This window comes from Bos indicus, chromosome 19 (assembly GCF_029378745.1).
Source record: "Bos indicus isolate NIAB-ARS_2022 breed Sahiwal x Tharparkar chromosome 19, NIAB-ARS_B.indTharparkar_mat_pri_1.0, whole genome shotgun sequence".
Lineage (NCBI taxonomy): Eukaryota > Metazoa > Chordata > Mammalia > Artiodactyla > Bovidae > Bos > Bos indicus.
In genome coordinates this window covers 11,414,937-11,430,021 of record NC_091778.1, presented here as the reverse complement: position 1 = coordinate 11,430,021, position 15,085 = coordinate 11,414,937, and the positions used below count along the sequence as shown (strand labels likewise).

Here is a 15,085-nt window from a genome sequence, read left to right as displayed (position 1 = left end):
GTGGTTTAAAACTCTGCATTTCCACTGCAGAGGGCACAGGTTCCAGCCCTGGTCAAGGAAGTAAGATCCCACTTGCCTTGTGGTGTAGCCAAATTTAAAGAAAAAAAAAAAAAAATCATAGCATTTAGGGCTGCATATTTAGGCCCAGCATATTCAGCGGGTAAGAGCAAAGGAAAACAAACAGATGAGTAGTTACTTTTTTTTTTTTTTTTAAGAGAACCCATTTTTGGCTTAAGCCTTTGGGTTCTTTTTGTTTGTTTTAATCAAAAAACAAATTTTGGCTGCACTAGGTCTTCACTGCTGTGCACAGGCTTCTCTCACTGTGGAGCACACGCTCTAGACGTGCGGGCTTCCGTAGTTGCAGTGAATGGGTTGAGTAGCTGTGGCACCCAGGCTAAGTTGCTCTGCAGCACGTGGGATCTGCCCAGACTAGGGATGGAACCTGTGTAGCTTGTATTGGGAAGAGGATTCTCATCCACTGTACCACCAGGGAATTCTGGTAGTAACTTCCTGAGGAAAGGTATTCACATTAGGGATGGAAACAGGCAGAACTTCTAGACACTTAAATGTCCCTTTCTTGGTGGTCACATGAGTGTTTGATATTGTGTCTGTTTATGTTTTATGTACTTTCCTGTATATGTTATATTTCTAGTAAAAAATGTTAAAGAGAAAGACCAAAGTTTTGTTTTGTTCTTTATTCAAAAACATAACTGGATGCACCGTGATTGTTTATATTCTCTGGTTGACATTCAGTCTCAAAATAAACAGTGGAAACACATGATCAGCAACAATTTAATGAAGCCATAGCAGTTATTGGATTCTCAAATGGGTACAATATGAAACCTGTCATAAAAATTAGTAAAATATACATATAGAACACATTTTAATACTGATACGATAGTAATAGCAGCTTTACAAATATTTAACCATAGGATTTCTATAGCTTTTCAAAAAAATGAACCTTTATCTCACAAGAATGATAAAATCATTTAAATTGATACAGTACACATTGGTTTATTAATATTATAAACATTATTAGATGTCCCATAAAATATTGTTATAAATACTCACCTGCTTTCTTCTCAGTGATCATTCCCTTTATTTGACTTAATATAAACGTAGTAACAGGTTTAAAAAGTTTTTATTAGAAACAGATGTATTTCTTAACTTCAGTATCTGCTTAATTTTTATCCGTAAATGTAAATGTAGGTATAAATGTATAAATGTGGGTCTCATCAAAACAAAATACTGTTTCCATATCTGCTTTCCAGCCTGGTGACTTTTTACAACCCTCTATTTGGCATCTCAAAGTTACATTTATCTGAGGGAATATAGGCATTTTGGGGAAATTACTAAAATATCTTTTTAGCCTAATCAGGGAATATTTCAGGGACATCATCTATGTAACTGCTTCCTGCCAGGTTGGAAAGTTCAGTGTAAAACTGACACTCCTTGATTCTCCTCCGTGAGGAGCCACTATCCTTATTTTTTTTTTTTTTTTATGGCTAAATGTTTACAAATTTTGAGGAGAGGTTATAGAAAAATGATTTGTTAACACTAACATGAGGGCAAAGGGTATCCAAGATGGCATGCCTAAAACAGGTCAACCAACAGTCTTTAGGTTGCAGTGAAATTCTATGGCTGGTCACCCAGGTTATGAATTTGATTCACCTACTCTGAATAAAGTACTGTTCCAAATAAAACATCTATGCAACAATCATTTACTGAATAAGTGCTCTACACGATACCTATCCTTATTTTGGAACTGCATTGGAAGTTATGAGCATCAGAGCTAATGCTGTGCCTTCAGAGTCTCGCTCACCCTAATGAGAGTTCCTCTTCTTTCATGATATTTAGCGATAGTGATACCACATTAGTGATAGGGATCCTGGCTGAAACTACAGTAGTACCTACTGCTAAGCAGACATGTCTGACAAAACTAGGGGCTCCCAGATATTGGCAACCTTGTAGGAGACTGACTGGAAGGGTTGCCAAAAAAAACAGGATGTTCAGGTAAATTTGAAATTCAGAAAAACAATGATGTATTTTTTTAAGTATAAATATATTTCCTAGGCAATATTTGGTGGTGGTGGTTTAGTCGCTAAGTCGTGTTTGACTCTTGCAACACCATGGACTGTAGCCCGCCAGCCTCCTCTGTCCATGGGATTCTCCAGGCAAGAATACTGCAGTGGGTTGCCATTTTCTTCTCCAGGGGATCTTCCCGACCCAGGGATCGAACCTGGGTCTCCTGCATTACAGACAGATTCTTTACTGACTGAGCTACAAGGGAAGCCCATGGCAATATTTAGGACACAGTTATACTTAAAAAATTACTCATTGTTTAATGGGCCCTATTAAACAGAGGGTTAAAGCGTGGTTCAGAGGTTAAAGCGTCTGCCTGGAATGCGGGAGACCTGGGTTTGATCCCTGGGTCAGGAAGATCCCTGGAGAAGGAAATGGCAACCCACTCCAGTTATTTGTTGTTTATCTGAAATTCAAATTTGATGGGGGTGTCATTTATTTATGGGCTTCCAAGGTGGCTTGAGCAGTAAAGAACAGCCTGCCAATGCAGAAGACAGGAGATGCAGGTTGGATCCCTGGGTTGGGAAGATCCCCTGGAGGAGGGCATGGCAACTTACTCTAGTATTTTTGCCTGGAGCATCCTATGGACATAGGAGTCTGGTGGGCTATGTCCATTGGTTCGCAAAAAGTTGGACACGACTGAAGTGACTTAGCAGGCATGTATTCATATTTGCTAAGTCTGGCAACCCTGAATTGGCAGGAAAAAGTAAAATTCTGTGATTGTGCAGAATTACTGTTATTGAATTGACAGGTGCTTGAGGACAGAGAATCAGGTCTCACGGTGAATCTGCTATGGACCTCAGAGAGTCCCTAGTGGGGCACTGTAGAAAACCCAAGATTCATGTAGAGGTCTTCATGAAGTCTATATTTAGCTGTACAAATGTGGATAGCAGATATCAAATTAAAGAATATCCCAGACTTCAGTAAGCCTGATATTGTTACCTACCTATGATACTAGAAATGAAATTCTAATTTTTAAGGTCACATTGGACCTTTCACTTCAAATCCTTTTGGAATAGTTAGGTTTGGATGGGAGATGATCTTACTTAATTGCTTATAGGGAACAGAAATAAAATCTAGAGGGTCTTTCTGGATTAAGTAGCACTTAATGAATGGATGAGCTTTATAGGATGAAATATTTTGCTTTTTAATTTCCTGAGAATACCCAAGATGAATGGGTACCAGGTTATTTTAATGTCATAACTATACCTATAGAGCACAAATCAGAGTTATCTAGTTAAATTGGAATAACCTTCCTAACTTAAATTGAGTAATTCCAGGATAAACATCACTTTGGGGATTGCATTTTCCCATCTGTCCTGTGAGTAATCGTGTAAACTAGAAAGTATTCTATTTCCCACTTTTCATTACAGTATGCATGGGCTCCATACATATTTTAATTCTTCAAATGAATTATATATTAATATAATTATTTACACATATTATACTTCAAAAGGATTGGGGTCATTTTATCTGTACATTTTATGGATCATTGCTGGGAGTTAGGCAGAGGTGGCATCAGTTTTGTTCATCAAAGCTGCTTGTAGAAACTGGCAGAGTTTGAGGTGGGCTTCTAGGGTGAGCCAGCTAAGAAAAAAACAAGAAGTCCCAATTATAATATGAATTATGTTCTTGTGGCCAGCATAGCTCTCCTTCCTCCCTATCAGAACCCAGATTTTATGCAAGGCAGCAATGTGGCCAGATTCTAAAAATCACTTTTTCCAAGTTCCCTCATATAATCAAAGTTCCTGTATATCACCTGTTTAAAGAGATGAAGGGCAGTTTAGCTAGGATACCTTTTTGATCTTTGCCCTTCTTATCTTGCTTATAATGTAGACAAGAGGCTTTAGGCAGTGTAGATGTTCTGCACTGTAGGGATAAAAGCCATGTATTAAGGTTGGAAGAGAGGTGACGACACGGGGAAGCTGCTATACCCTGTATCCACTCCCTATTTCCCAAGGCAATATGCAGAAAAGAAAAATAAGCCTCCATTTGCTTAAGCCACTATAGTCAGATTTCTCTTACCCACAGTCAAATGCAAAACCTAACTAATAGGAGTGGGGAAAGTTATTCCATGTCTAAAACAAGTTTTTACTAAATACCCTGTATCTTTGGCCACCTGATGCAAAGAGCCAACTCACTGAAAAAGACCCTGATCCTAGGAAAGACTGAGGGCAGGAGAAGGGGGCAACAGAGGATGGCATCACTGACTCAATGGACCTGAGTTTGAGCAAACTCTGGGAGACAGTGAAGGGCAGAGAAGACTGGTGTGCTGCAGTTCAAGGGGTTGCAACGAGTCGGAGACAGCTTAGCAACTGAACAACCACCACCATCCTCTACTAAGTGGATTTTGGAGAGCATAACATATGGCAAAGGTCTCATCTGTGATATTTTTAAACTATTTATTTTTGGCTGAGCTGAGTCTTCGTTGCTTTGCGCAGGTTTTCTCGAGGTGTGGCCAGCAGGGGCTACTCTTCACTGGGTGTGCGGGCTTCTCACTGTGGTGGCTTCTCTTCTTGTGGAGCACTAGCTCTAGACCTTGGGCTCAGTAGTTGTGGCGCACCCTTCAGTGATTCCTCCGCATGCGGAATCTTCCCGGACCGGGGATTGAACCCGAGTTGTTTCCTGCGTTGGCAGGCGGATTCCTATCCACTGCACCACCAGGAAAGAGCCTCATCTGTGATTTTTGATGCTGTTGCTCAGTACATGGGTTTGTGGCTCATTACATTTTTACAAGCTTCCACATTAACCAATCCACTAGAGTAGTTATAGGGTGGGGCAGGGACAAAAAAGACCTAGAGCTGAACAAAGAAGGGAAGGGCGGAGTTCCTTGTGGTTAGGATTTGGTGCTTCCACTTCCATGGCCTGAGTTCAGTCCCTGGTCGGGGAACTGTCCCACAAGCGGCACAGCCAAAATAAGAGAAAGAAGGAAAGGGCTTAGTTGTTAAATAAGGCCTCTGCCCTTCACAATTTATGGTATCACCATAATGTGATCTGGGAGTGGACTCCTACTGAAGGAAAGGGGCATCAGGCCTCACCTGCAAAGAAGGCCACACAGTGCCCAGCAGGACAAGTTGATTGGCAAGCTCCAAGGATTCTCACTGAACCTTGTTACTTTCCTTCACAGAATTTACTTCAGTGCAAAATTACACAAATTGTGATTGTTGATTACTGTCTACCTTCCCCACTAGACTGAAAGCTCCAAGACAGTAGATCTGTGCCTGTTTTTGCTTATCACTATCTCCCTGGTATTCCAGCACAGTGTCTGGCATATAGGGACTGCTTAATAAATAGTTATGAATGAAATTAATAAAACCAGACATTCATTGCTAAAGTAGAGATGATAATCTTAGCTATTTCATAGCATTCCATGAACCGCAAACATGAAGTTCTTTATAAAGCATCAGTTCAGTTCAGTTTTGTCCCTCAGTCGTGTCTGACTCTTTGCCTCTGACCCCATGGACTACAGCAACGCCAGGCCTCCCTGTCCATCACCAACTCCTGGAGTTTCCTCAAACTCATGTCCATTGAGTCAGTGATGCCATACAACTATCTCATCCTGTCGTCCCCGTCTCCCGCCTTCAATCTTTCCCAGCATCAGGGTCTTTCCCAAACAGTCAGTTCTTTGCATCAGGTGGCCAAAGTATTGGAGTTTCAGCTTCAACATCAGTCCTTCCAATGAATATTCAGCACTGATTTCCTTTAGGATGGACTGGTATAAGGAACTGTTTTAAAATTACTACTATTATTAATAAAGATGCTTTAGATTATGAATCTAAATTAAAGAGTTTGAAGAAAAGGAACCAAATGCTTTTCATAAAGGCTTACTTGAAATTTTCTCTTCAAGGCCTGGGTCATCACCGGGGTCAGCCCAGTTCCTGTTTCCACATTTTCTTTATTAGTAAGTGGGGTTCCACCTGGGCTCCTGCAAAGGTAATGAAAAGATTGGGAGCTATGTTTTATGCCAACTTCTCAAATGAATTTAGAGAGCATAAAGATAGGAGAATGGATTACCTCTCCACATCGACTTTTCTAAGTAGTTTCCGTAGATCTAACTGACTTTTACCGGGAGTACTGATAAAATAAAAATACAAAAGTTAGAGCTCACCAGATTGTATAATTTTTCTCAAAGTAAAGCAATCATTTCAAAGTGGCAACATCTTAGAAAGTAGTTTGTTACATTAAAAAATAGCAGTAGATGCTGATAGGAGCATAAAGTGATATAATGATTCTAATAATAATAAGAATCTAATACTTGAATAACTAATACTTTCATTTTATTATTTTTTAAAAATAAGTTACTTTTTTTGACGTTGTAATTATACTTGTACGAATCCATCTTAGGGCAAAACTCAGTTATGCACACAGATGATGGACAAGGATGATTATTGAAGAGTTCCAGAAACAAAAAAATCACAAACAACCTAAACGTCTCAAAAAAGGATTTTATCTATGAAGTTCACATATTAAAAAACTGCATCTATTGAAGAAGTCAACATGATTCTTTAAGCTAATTTTTAATGAGACAGGGGAAAGTTTATGACACAGTAATGAGAAAAGCTGTATTTGTATATATTGGGCTGGCCAAAGAATTCATCCACATTTTTCTGTAACAATGCACAGAAAAACCAAACAAATTTTTTGGCCAACTCAATATAAATTACACATGGGTACAGACATGTGTATGTATGTATATACATATTTCATGCAATATGTATTTAATATACATATTTCATACACATATACCTGTAATATGTATATTACATATACATATTTCACACACATATACCTGTAATATGTATATTACATATACATATTTCATACACATATACCTGTAATATGTATATTTCATACACATATTTCATTGATTCCAAGACATTCTAGTTTTCATATTATTTCTGAAGCTGTGCTGATTTGAAAATTCTTGATGATATTTTATATTTTGCAATAAACAGCACCATGAACCAGAAATAATAGTGTACATGCCTAAAAAAAGACTAGAATGATAAACAACAGTATGTTAAGAGTGGCTATCTCCAATGATATGATTATTTGATGATTTTTGTTTTCTTTAAACATCACTGTATATTTCAATTTTCCTATATGATCATATATAATTTTTAGAGTTAGAAATAAGCAAAATATTGCTATTTTAAAGTAGCAGTAGAGTGTAATTCTGTGCAGATCCTTACATTAAGACATTTGTAACTCGAGTTGATAACACTTTGGACTTTGGTTTCAGGGTAACGCGCTGCAGGTCAGAGATAGTAACCAGGGCCTTCTGTGCCTTTGGTGATGGTACAAGCTTTAATCACAAAATCAGACATTATTAAAAACAGATTTAAAAGTACAATTCAAAATGTAAATATACCAAAACAAATTTGAATGCTGAGTATGTGTAAAATATATCTATTCAATTTTTATTCCAAAGCTTCAGAGTATATCTCTACCTTTTCAAGCTAATGGTTGCCATAAAACTGCTGAATTAAATAATTGGGGGATTTATATATTTTGTTGAGGAGATCAAAAATTACTCAAATAAAATATCAAATGCTTTCCTCAGAACAGCTTTTATATCTAAGACTTATGCTTCTTTTCTTTTTTTTTAATGCTTATTTTCTATTAAGAGACAGGGAGGAGGGTTCAGGATGGGGAACACGTGTATACCTGTGGCAGATTCATTTGGATATATGGCAAAACCAATACAATATTGTAAAGTTAAAAAATAAAATAAAATTAAAAAAAAAAAGAGAGAGACAACCAGGTTAAAAAATGAAAGACCACATGTGTGGTCAATGATTTCTTACCTTCCTCCTTTCATCCAAACTCTGTGTCTTCTTTAATTTCACAGTCAGTAGATCTTTAACTGTTATCTGCATGGGTCCATTTTTTTTTAATGGTCCAGCCTTAAGATACAAGGAAAAATTAGAATTCAAACTGAAACCAGGACATCTAGTGAAATGTAAATACAAATCTAGTTTTTAAAGCCTTAGAGTTAAAAATTAACTCTTATTTCCCCGAGGAGCCAATCAAATTCTTTCCATGCAACCAAGAACTAATTCTGTTTTCAGTATCTATGGATGCTAAGGCTACTGAGAAACATTAATGAAAATGTAAGGCTTTGAAACTAAGTAAGAGCTGGGCTAGTTTTCTACAACTACACATCCTCCTTAGGAATCACTGTAATAAGATAGACGTAGAAAGAGTTCCTCTAATCAACGTGAAGTTTTGCCTAAACTACCTAAGAAAATCAGACACTTGCCAGAAAGCAAGAACATATACTTGATGAGGTATATATTAGGGCAACTATAGCAGCAGACTCTGCATTTAATTCAGTCATTTTAAACCAAATGTACCTGCAGTAAAAAGTAATCAGCTTTTTAGATAGTGCGGTGTTAGTGGGCAGCTAAGTAGCTCTAACGGAGACTGGTTCTCCAATCCAGTGGCGTTACACTTTAGGATCTACCAGTTCTTTTTCTTAAAATGCTTTTTTATTGTGATAAAAGTCACATCCTAAATAATATAAAACATACTATCTTAGCCATAATTAACTGTACAGTTCAGTGGCACTAAGTATATTCATATTGTGCAACACTGACCATCATCTATCTCCTGAATTCTTCACCGTCCTAAACTGAAACTCTGTCTCCATTAAACACTAAATCCCCATTTCTCCCCCCAAAAAGAAAAAGGTAAGTCCCCATTCCCCTTCCCCACCTCACCCTTCCTGCTTTCTGACCCTATGAATTTGACTATTCTAGGACTGAAGCGACTTAGTAGCAGCAGCAGCAGCAGCAGGTACCTCCTACAAGTGGAATCAAACAGCACTTTTTTGCGCCTACTGTTGTTCTGACTTCACTCACTAAAGAGTCTGTTTTTAATTTGGTTTCCCAGAGAGATTTTCCTCTTGGTAAAAAAGGTATACCAAGAAGCCAATAGGAATCTCCCAACCTGCTGGGTTTCATTCATTTATCCTCCAAAAAAAAAAAAGCACTTTCATTTCTAATTCCAACTTCTGTGATCTCCCAGGGGACCATGTCTTTAAAAACAATAATTGCCATAAGCAGGAGACGGAATTAGAACAAAAGGCAGTCCTTCCTGTCAAAACCCTTTGCCCAGCCTTAAAAAAGACACCTGGCTTGACTCCTTCTTTACCCACTGACCAAAACATACCTTTACTAGACTGTTTTTTTTACCTGAAGTGCTTTTGTGAGAGCAGGTTTTCTGAGCAGCAATGGCGCTGTCGGTGGTGGGGGAGGAGGCAGAGGAGGCGGAGGGGGAGGAGGGGGTGGAGGGGGTGGAGGGCGACTGGCGGGCTGCGCTGGGGAGGGAGGACGGAGAGCTGCAGAGTCTGCAGGGCTGGCTAGAGCACAGGCGGGCACGTCTGGATGCTCACCACCCGTGTGACACGCTTGACCACAGCTGGGACAGGAGAAATTTTCTGAGATGGCCTGGAAGAAAAAAATTGCATTTGGCAACTGAAGAACAGATTTATTTGGTTCTTATTTATTTGAGCAGTCATCAAAATGATAGCTGCCACGTGTTGAATGTCTTCTCTGTACACCATGTGCGCTACAATATTTTCTCATTTGTCACAAGCTCATTCACTCATTCATCTATTTGTTCTGTGTGTGCTATATGCCAGGCACTGTGGCTACAACGTGAGTCCTGTCTGTCTCCCCATCTAGCTGACAGTCTGCCGAGGAACACAGACCTCAAACGTACACAAAACACGAACACAGACCTCAAACATACACAAAACACATTCGAAACAAGCTAAGTAATACTCTAACAAGAGCCAAGGCTTAGCTGGTGGCTCAGTGGTAAAGAATCTGCCTGCCAATGCAAGAGACACAGGTTTGATCCGGGAAGATCCCACATACCCCGGAGCAATTAAGCTTCTGCGCCACAACTACAGAGCCCATGCTCTAGAGTCTGGGAGACGCAAGCACCGAGCCTGTGAACCCTAGAACTTGTGCTTGCAAGGAGACAAGCTATCGCAATGAGAACCGTATGCACCACACCTAGAGAGTAGCCCCTGCTCACTGCAAGTAGAGAAAAAGTCCTCGCAGCAGTGAAGATCCAGTACAGCCATAAATAAATAAATGATTACTTGAAAAGAGAAAAATAAGAGCCACGAAGTGTGCTGTGAGCGTGAATAGCTAGAAGTCTGCTGCTGCTGCTGCTGCTAAGTCGCTTCAGTCGTGTCCGACTCTGTGCGACCCCATAGACGGCAGCCCACCAGGCTCCGCCGTCCCTGGGATTCTCCAGGCAAGAACACTGGAGCTAGAAGTCTAGAGACGAATATTTAGCTATGATCTCAAGGATGAATTTAGGCTTCTCAGGTGAAGAAAGGATATAAAGATTGAGGGAAGAGAGTTCCTGGCAGAGGGAAAAATACTTAATGCAGCCAAGAATATAGTCTATTCAAGGAACTGATAAAAAAAAATTCAAAGGTTACAACCTGACTCTAATGGGCTGCATTGTCTTCCCCCAACCACAAGTCATATATTGAAGCCTGAACCCCTAATACTCCAATACGTGACTGTATTTGAAGACAGGGCCTTCAAAGAAGTGACTAAATTAAAAGGAGCCATTAGGAGGACTTCCCTGGTGGACCACTGGCTAAGGCTCCACACTTCCAATGCAGCGGGCCGGGGTTCAATCCCTGGTCAGGAAACTAGATCCCGTATGCCGCAACTAAGACCTAGCACAGCTAAATAAATAAATATTAAAAAAAAAATAATAAGGGGGCCATTAGGATGGGATCTAATCCAGTGTGAGTTGTGTCCTTATGTAAAGACAAAACTTGAACACACAAGAGAGACACCAGGGATGCATGGGCACAGAGAAAAGACCATCTAAAGACACAGAAGACAAGCAGAGGAGAGAGGCATTAGAAGCAGCCAACCCTCCCAGCACCTTGACCCTAGACTTCTAGCCTCCACAATTGTGAGAAAACAAATTTTATAGAATAAGCCACTCAGCCTGTGCTCCTTTGCCAGGGCAGCCCTAGCAAATGAATACAATGACCCTCGGAAGTAAGAGGGCAGAATAGTGCCTAGGGGCTGCTATAACAAAGTATCACAAAGTTGGTAGTTTACAACAAAGAGAAGTCATTCTCCCCCACTCCTGGAGGTTGGAAGCCTGAAATCAAGGCGTGCATTCCCTCTCAAGGCTCTAGAGAAGAATCTGTTTCTTGTCTCTTCCAGCTTCCGGAGTCTATTGGTATGTCTCGGGTTGAGGCCCTGTGACCAGCCTATCCCTCGGTGGTCCCGTTGCTTCTCTTCCCTCTGTGTGCTCTACTCTGTGTGTCTTCTATAAGGACACTTGTCATTGGCTTGAGGGTCCAACCAGATAATGAAGTATGATTTCCTCATCTCAAAACCCTTCACTTGATTATCTATCTACAAAGACCCTGGTGGATAAGATAATATCTACAGGCTTCCAGGGATCAGGACTCGGACCAACTTTTTGGAGGGCCATCACTCAGCCCACGACAGATGGTATCTTCCCCATTTTTATCGATGCAGAAACTAAGGTCCGGGTTGTGGGGTGATTTGCCTTTTCTCTTTAGGCTAGATCACCTTCAGGTACAAATTCTGGGAGTAGGGGTATAGTCCCAGAAGTGTCTCTCTAAAACAATGAGCACAGTGTTTATTCTTTACGTTTTAGACACTGAGAATAGGGGTCTTGCTTAGGGGAGTTTGGAGAGAGTGGATATCTATAGTTTTTTTCCTGCTTATCTCAGTCAAGAAGTTAGAAACCACACTGAGTATTTGAAAGAGGCAACAGGAACTTCCCTGGCAGCCCAGTGTTTAAGACTCTTGCCTTCCAATGCAGGGGGCATGAGTTCTATTCCTGGTCAGGGAACGAATATCCCACATGCCTCAGGGTGCAGTCAAAAATTAAAAAAAAAAACCAAAAAACAAACAAAAAAACCCCAATCTTCTTTGAAGAGGGGACATGTAATATGGGGAAGAGTTTCTATACCATACTATGGAAGAGCTGAGAAGCACACCAGGGACAGTGAGGCAGTGCAGTCATTAGCGACAGCAAAAGCCATAAACACCCTGAGACTGGAGGGTCAAAGGAAAGGGCAGTGTAACAGATCTCTGGAGCTAGGTTAACCCAGAGAATCAAGAAACATGGTGGACTTGACCTAGTGGGAGTGACTGAGGCAGCAATGACAGCCATTGCTGGAGAAACTGCCCAACACAGAGAACAAAGGGGAAAAATAATCTGTCTTCGTCTTCCTTGGGTCGGGAAGATCCCCTGGAGAAGGAATGGCTACCCACTCCAGTATTCTTGCCTGGGAGAATTTCATGGAGAGAGGGGCCTGATGGGCTACAGCCCATAGGGTCACCAAGAATTGGACACGACTGAGGGGACTAACACACACACACACACACACACACACACACACACACACATATGTATATGTGGCACTAGTGGTAAAGAACCTGTCTGCCAATGCAGGAGATATAAGAGATGTGAGTTCGATCTCTGGGTTGGGAAGATCCCCTGGAGGAAGACATGATGACCCATCCCACTCCAACATTCTTGCCTGGAAAATCCCATGGGCAGAGAAGCCCGGTGGGCTATGGTCCAGGGGCTGCAAAGAGTCGGATATGACTGAGTAACTAACACTTCCACTTTTCCCGCTCCTTCTAGCCTCTCATCAGTGTTTCCCATGAGTGCACACTGCGAGCCAGTGACATGGAGCTTAGGCAATGGTGCCTGCAGGCGTCAGCCCCCCTGTAATGCAGAGCAGAGCCTCTGCAGTTTAAGGAAGAAATCTGACAGCAAAGATGCCCAGAACTAGCACGAGCCTGTAGCCACTCTTCCTTCTAATGAAAGCACACTGGCGTTCCAATGCAGGACTAGCTCTTGCCCCCTTACCTAAATCTGGCTTTGTTTTTCATTTGATAACACTAACCTTCAGTGCTTCCTGGAGCTTGCATACTTCATTTTCCAAAACGCAAAACCGTTGTTTTAGACTACGAAGTTCTCGGTGGCAGAGACGGGATGGAAAGATGGTGTTTTTTAAAACTTCGAAACTCTGAAATTCACAAATAAAGACATCTGACTCCGTTGAGCAATATGCTAAGGACAATATGATAAAGAAAATGCTACAATGTATGTTTTATAGAAGTGAAGGCAACAACAAGGATCTACTGTATAGCACAGGAAACTATATTCAATATCTTTTAATGATCTATAATGGAAAATAATGTGAAAAAGAATATATATGTGTGTGTGTGTAACTGAATCACTTTGCCGTATACCTAAGCTAACACAACATTGTAAATCAACTACATTTCAATATAAAAATTTTATTAAAAAAAGTGAAGACAGACATAAACACCTAACTTCATATTATGTGAGCTAAGCTCGAGTGTCTACTGACCTAAGCACACACACGTGAACACACATACGAAGTGTGTAGAAAAACCATAATGCTGAAAAAAGGTATGTCAAATCCATACCTGGGTCATGCAGCTCTGGCACCAGCTGTATATAGACCATACTCTATTTGTCAAAAGCTTTATTGCATTTGTAAAACTTGGAAATCTGAAGTTCCAGGAGAGTCTTAGCCAGCTTCTGCTAATGGGTATATCTGTTGAAGGAATAACCGCTCTGCAGGAAAGACAAAATCAAACAAAGGGAAAACTCCTGAGTTGGAATTAACAGGCTCTAATTAAAAATTCTTAGCTTAGCACCTAAGAGTTGATGCTTTTGAACTGCGGTGTTGAAAAGCACTCTTGAGAGTCCCTTGGACTGCAGGGAGATCAAACCAGTCCATCCTAAAGGAAACTAGTCCTGAATATTCATTGGAAGGACTGATGCTGAAGCTGAAACTTCAATACTTTGGCCACCTGATGCAAAGAACCAACTCATTGGAAAAGACCCTGATGATGGAAAAGACTGAAGGCAGGAGGAGAAGGGAATGAAAGAGGCTGAGATGGTTGAATGGCATCACCAATTTAACGTACATGAGTTTGAGCAAGCTCCGGGAGTTGGTGATGGACAGGGAAGCCTGGCGTGCAGCAGTCCATGGGGTCGCAAAGAGCTGGACATGACTGAATGACTGCACTGAATTGAATTAAATAGCAAGCTAGTTTTATTTATTATTTTTTTTTGCAAGCTAGTTTTATAGTATGACTGAGAGGCAGAGATTACTAAAAGTCAAATTTTTCATTTACTTCTAGAATTCCCAGTTTGACTTGTAGAACAAATATTTATTGAGTAAATAATAATAAATCAAATAACACACTAAATAAATATGTGTCATAGATTCAGTAATGAACAAAATAGACAAAAATCCTGCCTTCATAGGCTTTACAAAGAGGGCTAAAAGAAAAATATATGTAAGCTACTTGACGTTAATGTGGCAGCCTGGATGGGAGGGGATTGTGAGCGAGAATGGGTACATGTATATGTATGGCTGTGTCCCTTCACTGTTCCCCGGAAGCTATCAGAACACTGTTAATCTGCTATATCCAAGTACAAACAAAAAAGTTTAAAAGAAAATAAATATATGTGGGTTGTTAGGTAGTGAACATCCATAACTGGGCATTGTTTTTCCTTTGGCTCTGTCTCTTGATTCTTTCTGGAGTTATTTCTCCACTGATATCCAGTAGCATATTGGGCACCTACTGACCTGGGGAGTTCATCTTTCAGTGTCCTGTCTTTTTGCCTTTTCATACTGTTTATGGGGTTCTCAAGGCAAGAATACTGAAGTGGTTTGCCATTCCTTTCCCCAGAACAATACTGCATAGGAACCAGAGATTACCAAAAGCCAAAATTTTCATTTACTTCTAGAATTCCCAGTTTGACTTGTATAACAAATATTTATTGAGTAAATAAATGATAATAAATCAAATAACACACTAAATAAATATTTGTCATGAATGATCCATGAATCAAGGTAAATTGGAAATGGTCAAACAGGAGATGGCAAGAGTGAACATCGACATTTTGGAAATCAGGAAAATAAAAT

At 40.2% G+C, this 15,085-nt stretch overlaps 1 protein-coding gene across 3 annotated transcripts in view; it reads right to left on the bottom strand.

The window, feature by feature from the left end:
* Positions 1 to 692: 692 nt before the first annotated feature.
* PRR11 (proline rich 11) overlaps positions 693 to 15,085 on the bottom strand; it is a 31,090-nt gene continuing 16,697 nt past the window's right edge. Inside the window, exons 3-12 of one of the 3 annotated variants that reach the window (XM_070772570.1) lie at positions 13,572 to 13,722; positions 13,022 to 13,144; positions 9,279 to 9,533; positions 7,890 to 7,988; positions 7,275 to 7,387; positions 6,097 to 6,156; positions 5,911 to 6,007; positions 3,879 to 3,951; positions 1,749 to 3,669; positions 693 to 1,476 (exon numbers count right to left, since the gene is read on the bottom strand). In XM_070772570.1, coding sequence (XP_070628671.1) covers positions 3,656 to 3,669; positions 3,879 to 3,951; positions 5,911 to 6,007; positions 6,097 to 6,156; positions 7,275 to 7,387; positions 7,890 to 7,988; positions 9,279 to 9,533; positions 13,022 to 13,144; positions 13,572 to 13,722 — 985 coding nt within the window. In that variant the 3' untranslated portion in view covers positions 693 to 1,476; positions 1,749 to 3,655. Of the gene's footprint in view, positions 3,670 to 3,878; positions 3,952 to 5,910; positions 6,008 to 6,096; positions 6,157 to 7,274; positions 7,388 to 7,889; positions 7,989 to 9,278; positions 9,534 to 13,021; positions 13,145 to 13,571; positions 13,723 to 15,085 lie in introns of all 3 variants that reach the window. The other 2 variants (XM_070772571.1, XM_070772572.1) reach the window with 2 other exon arrangements.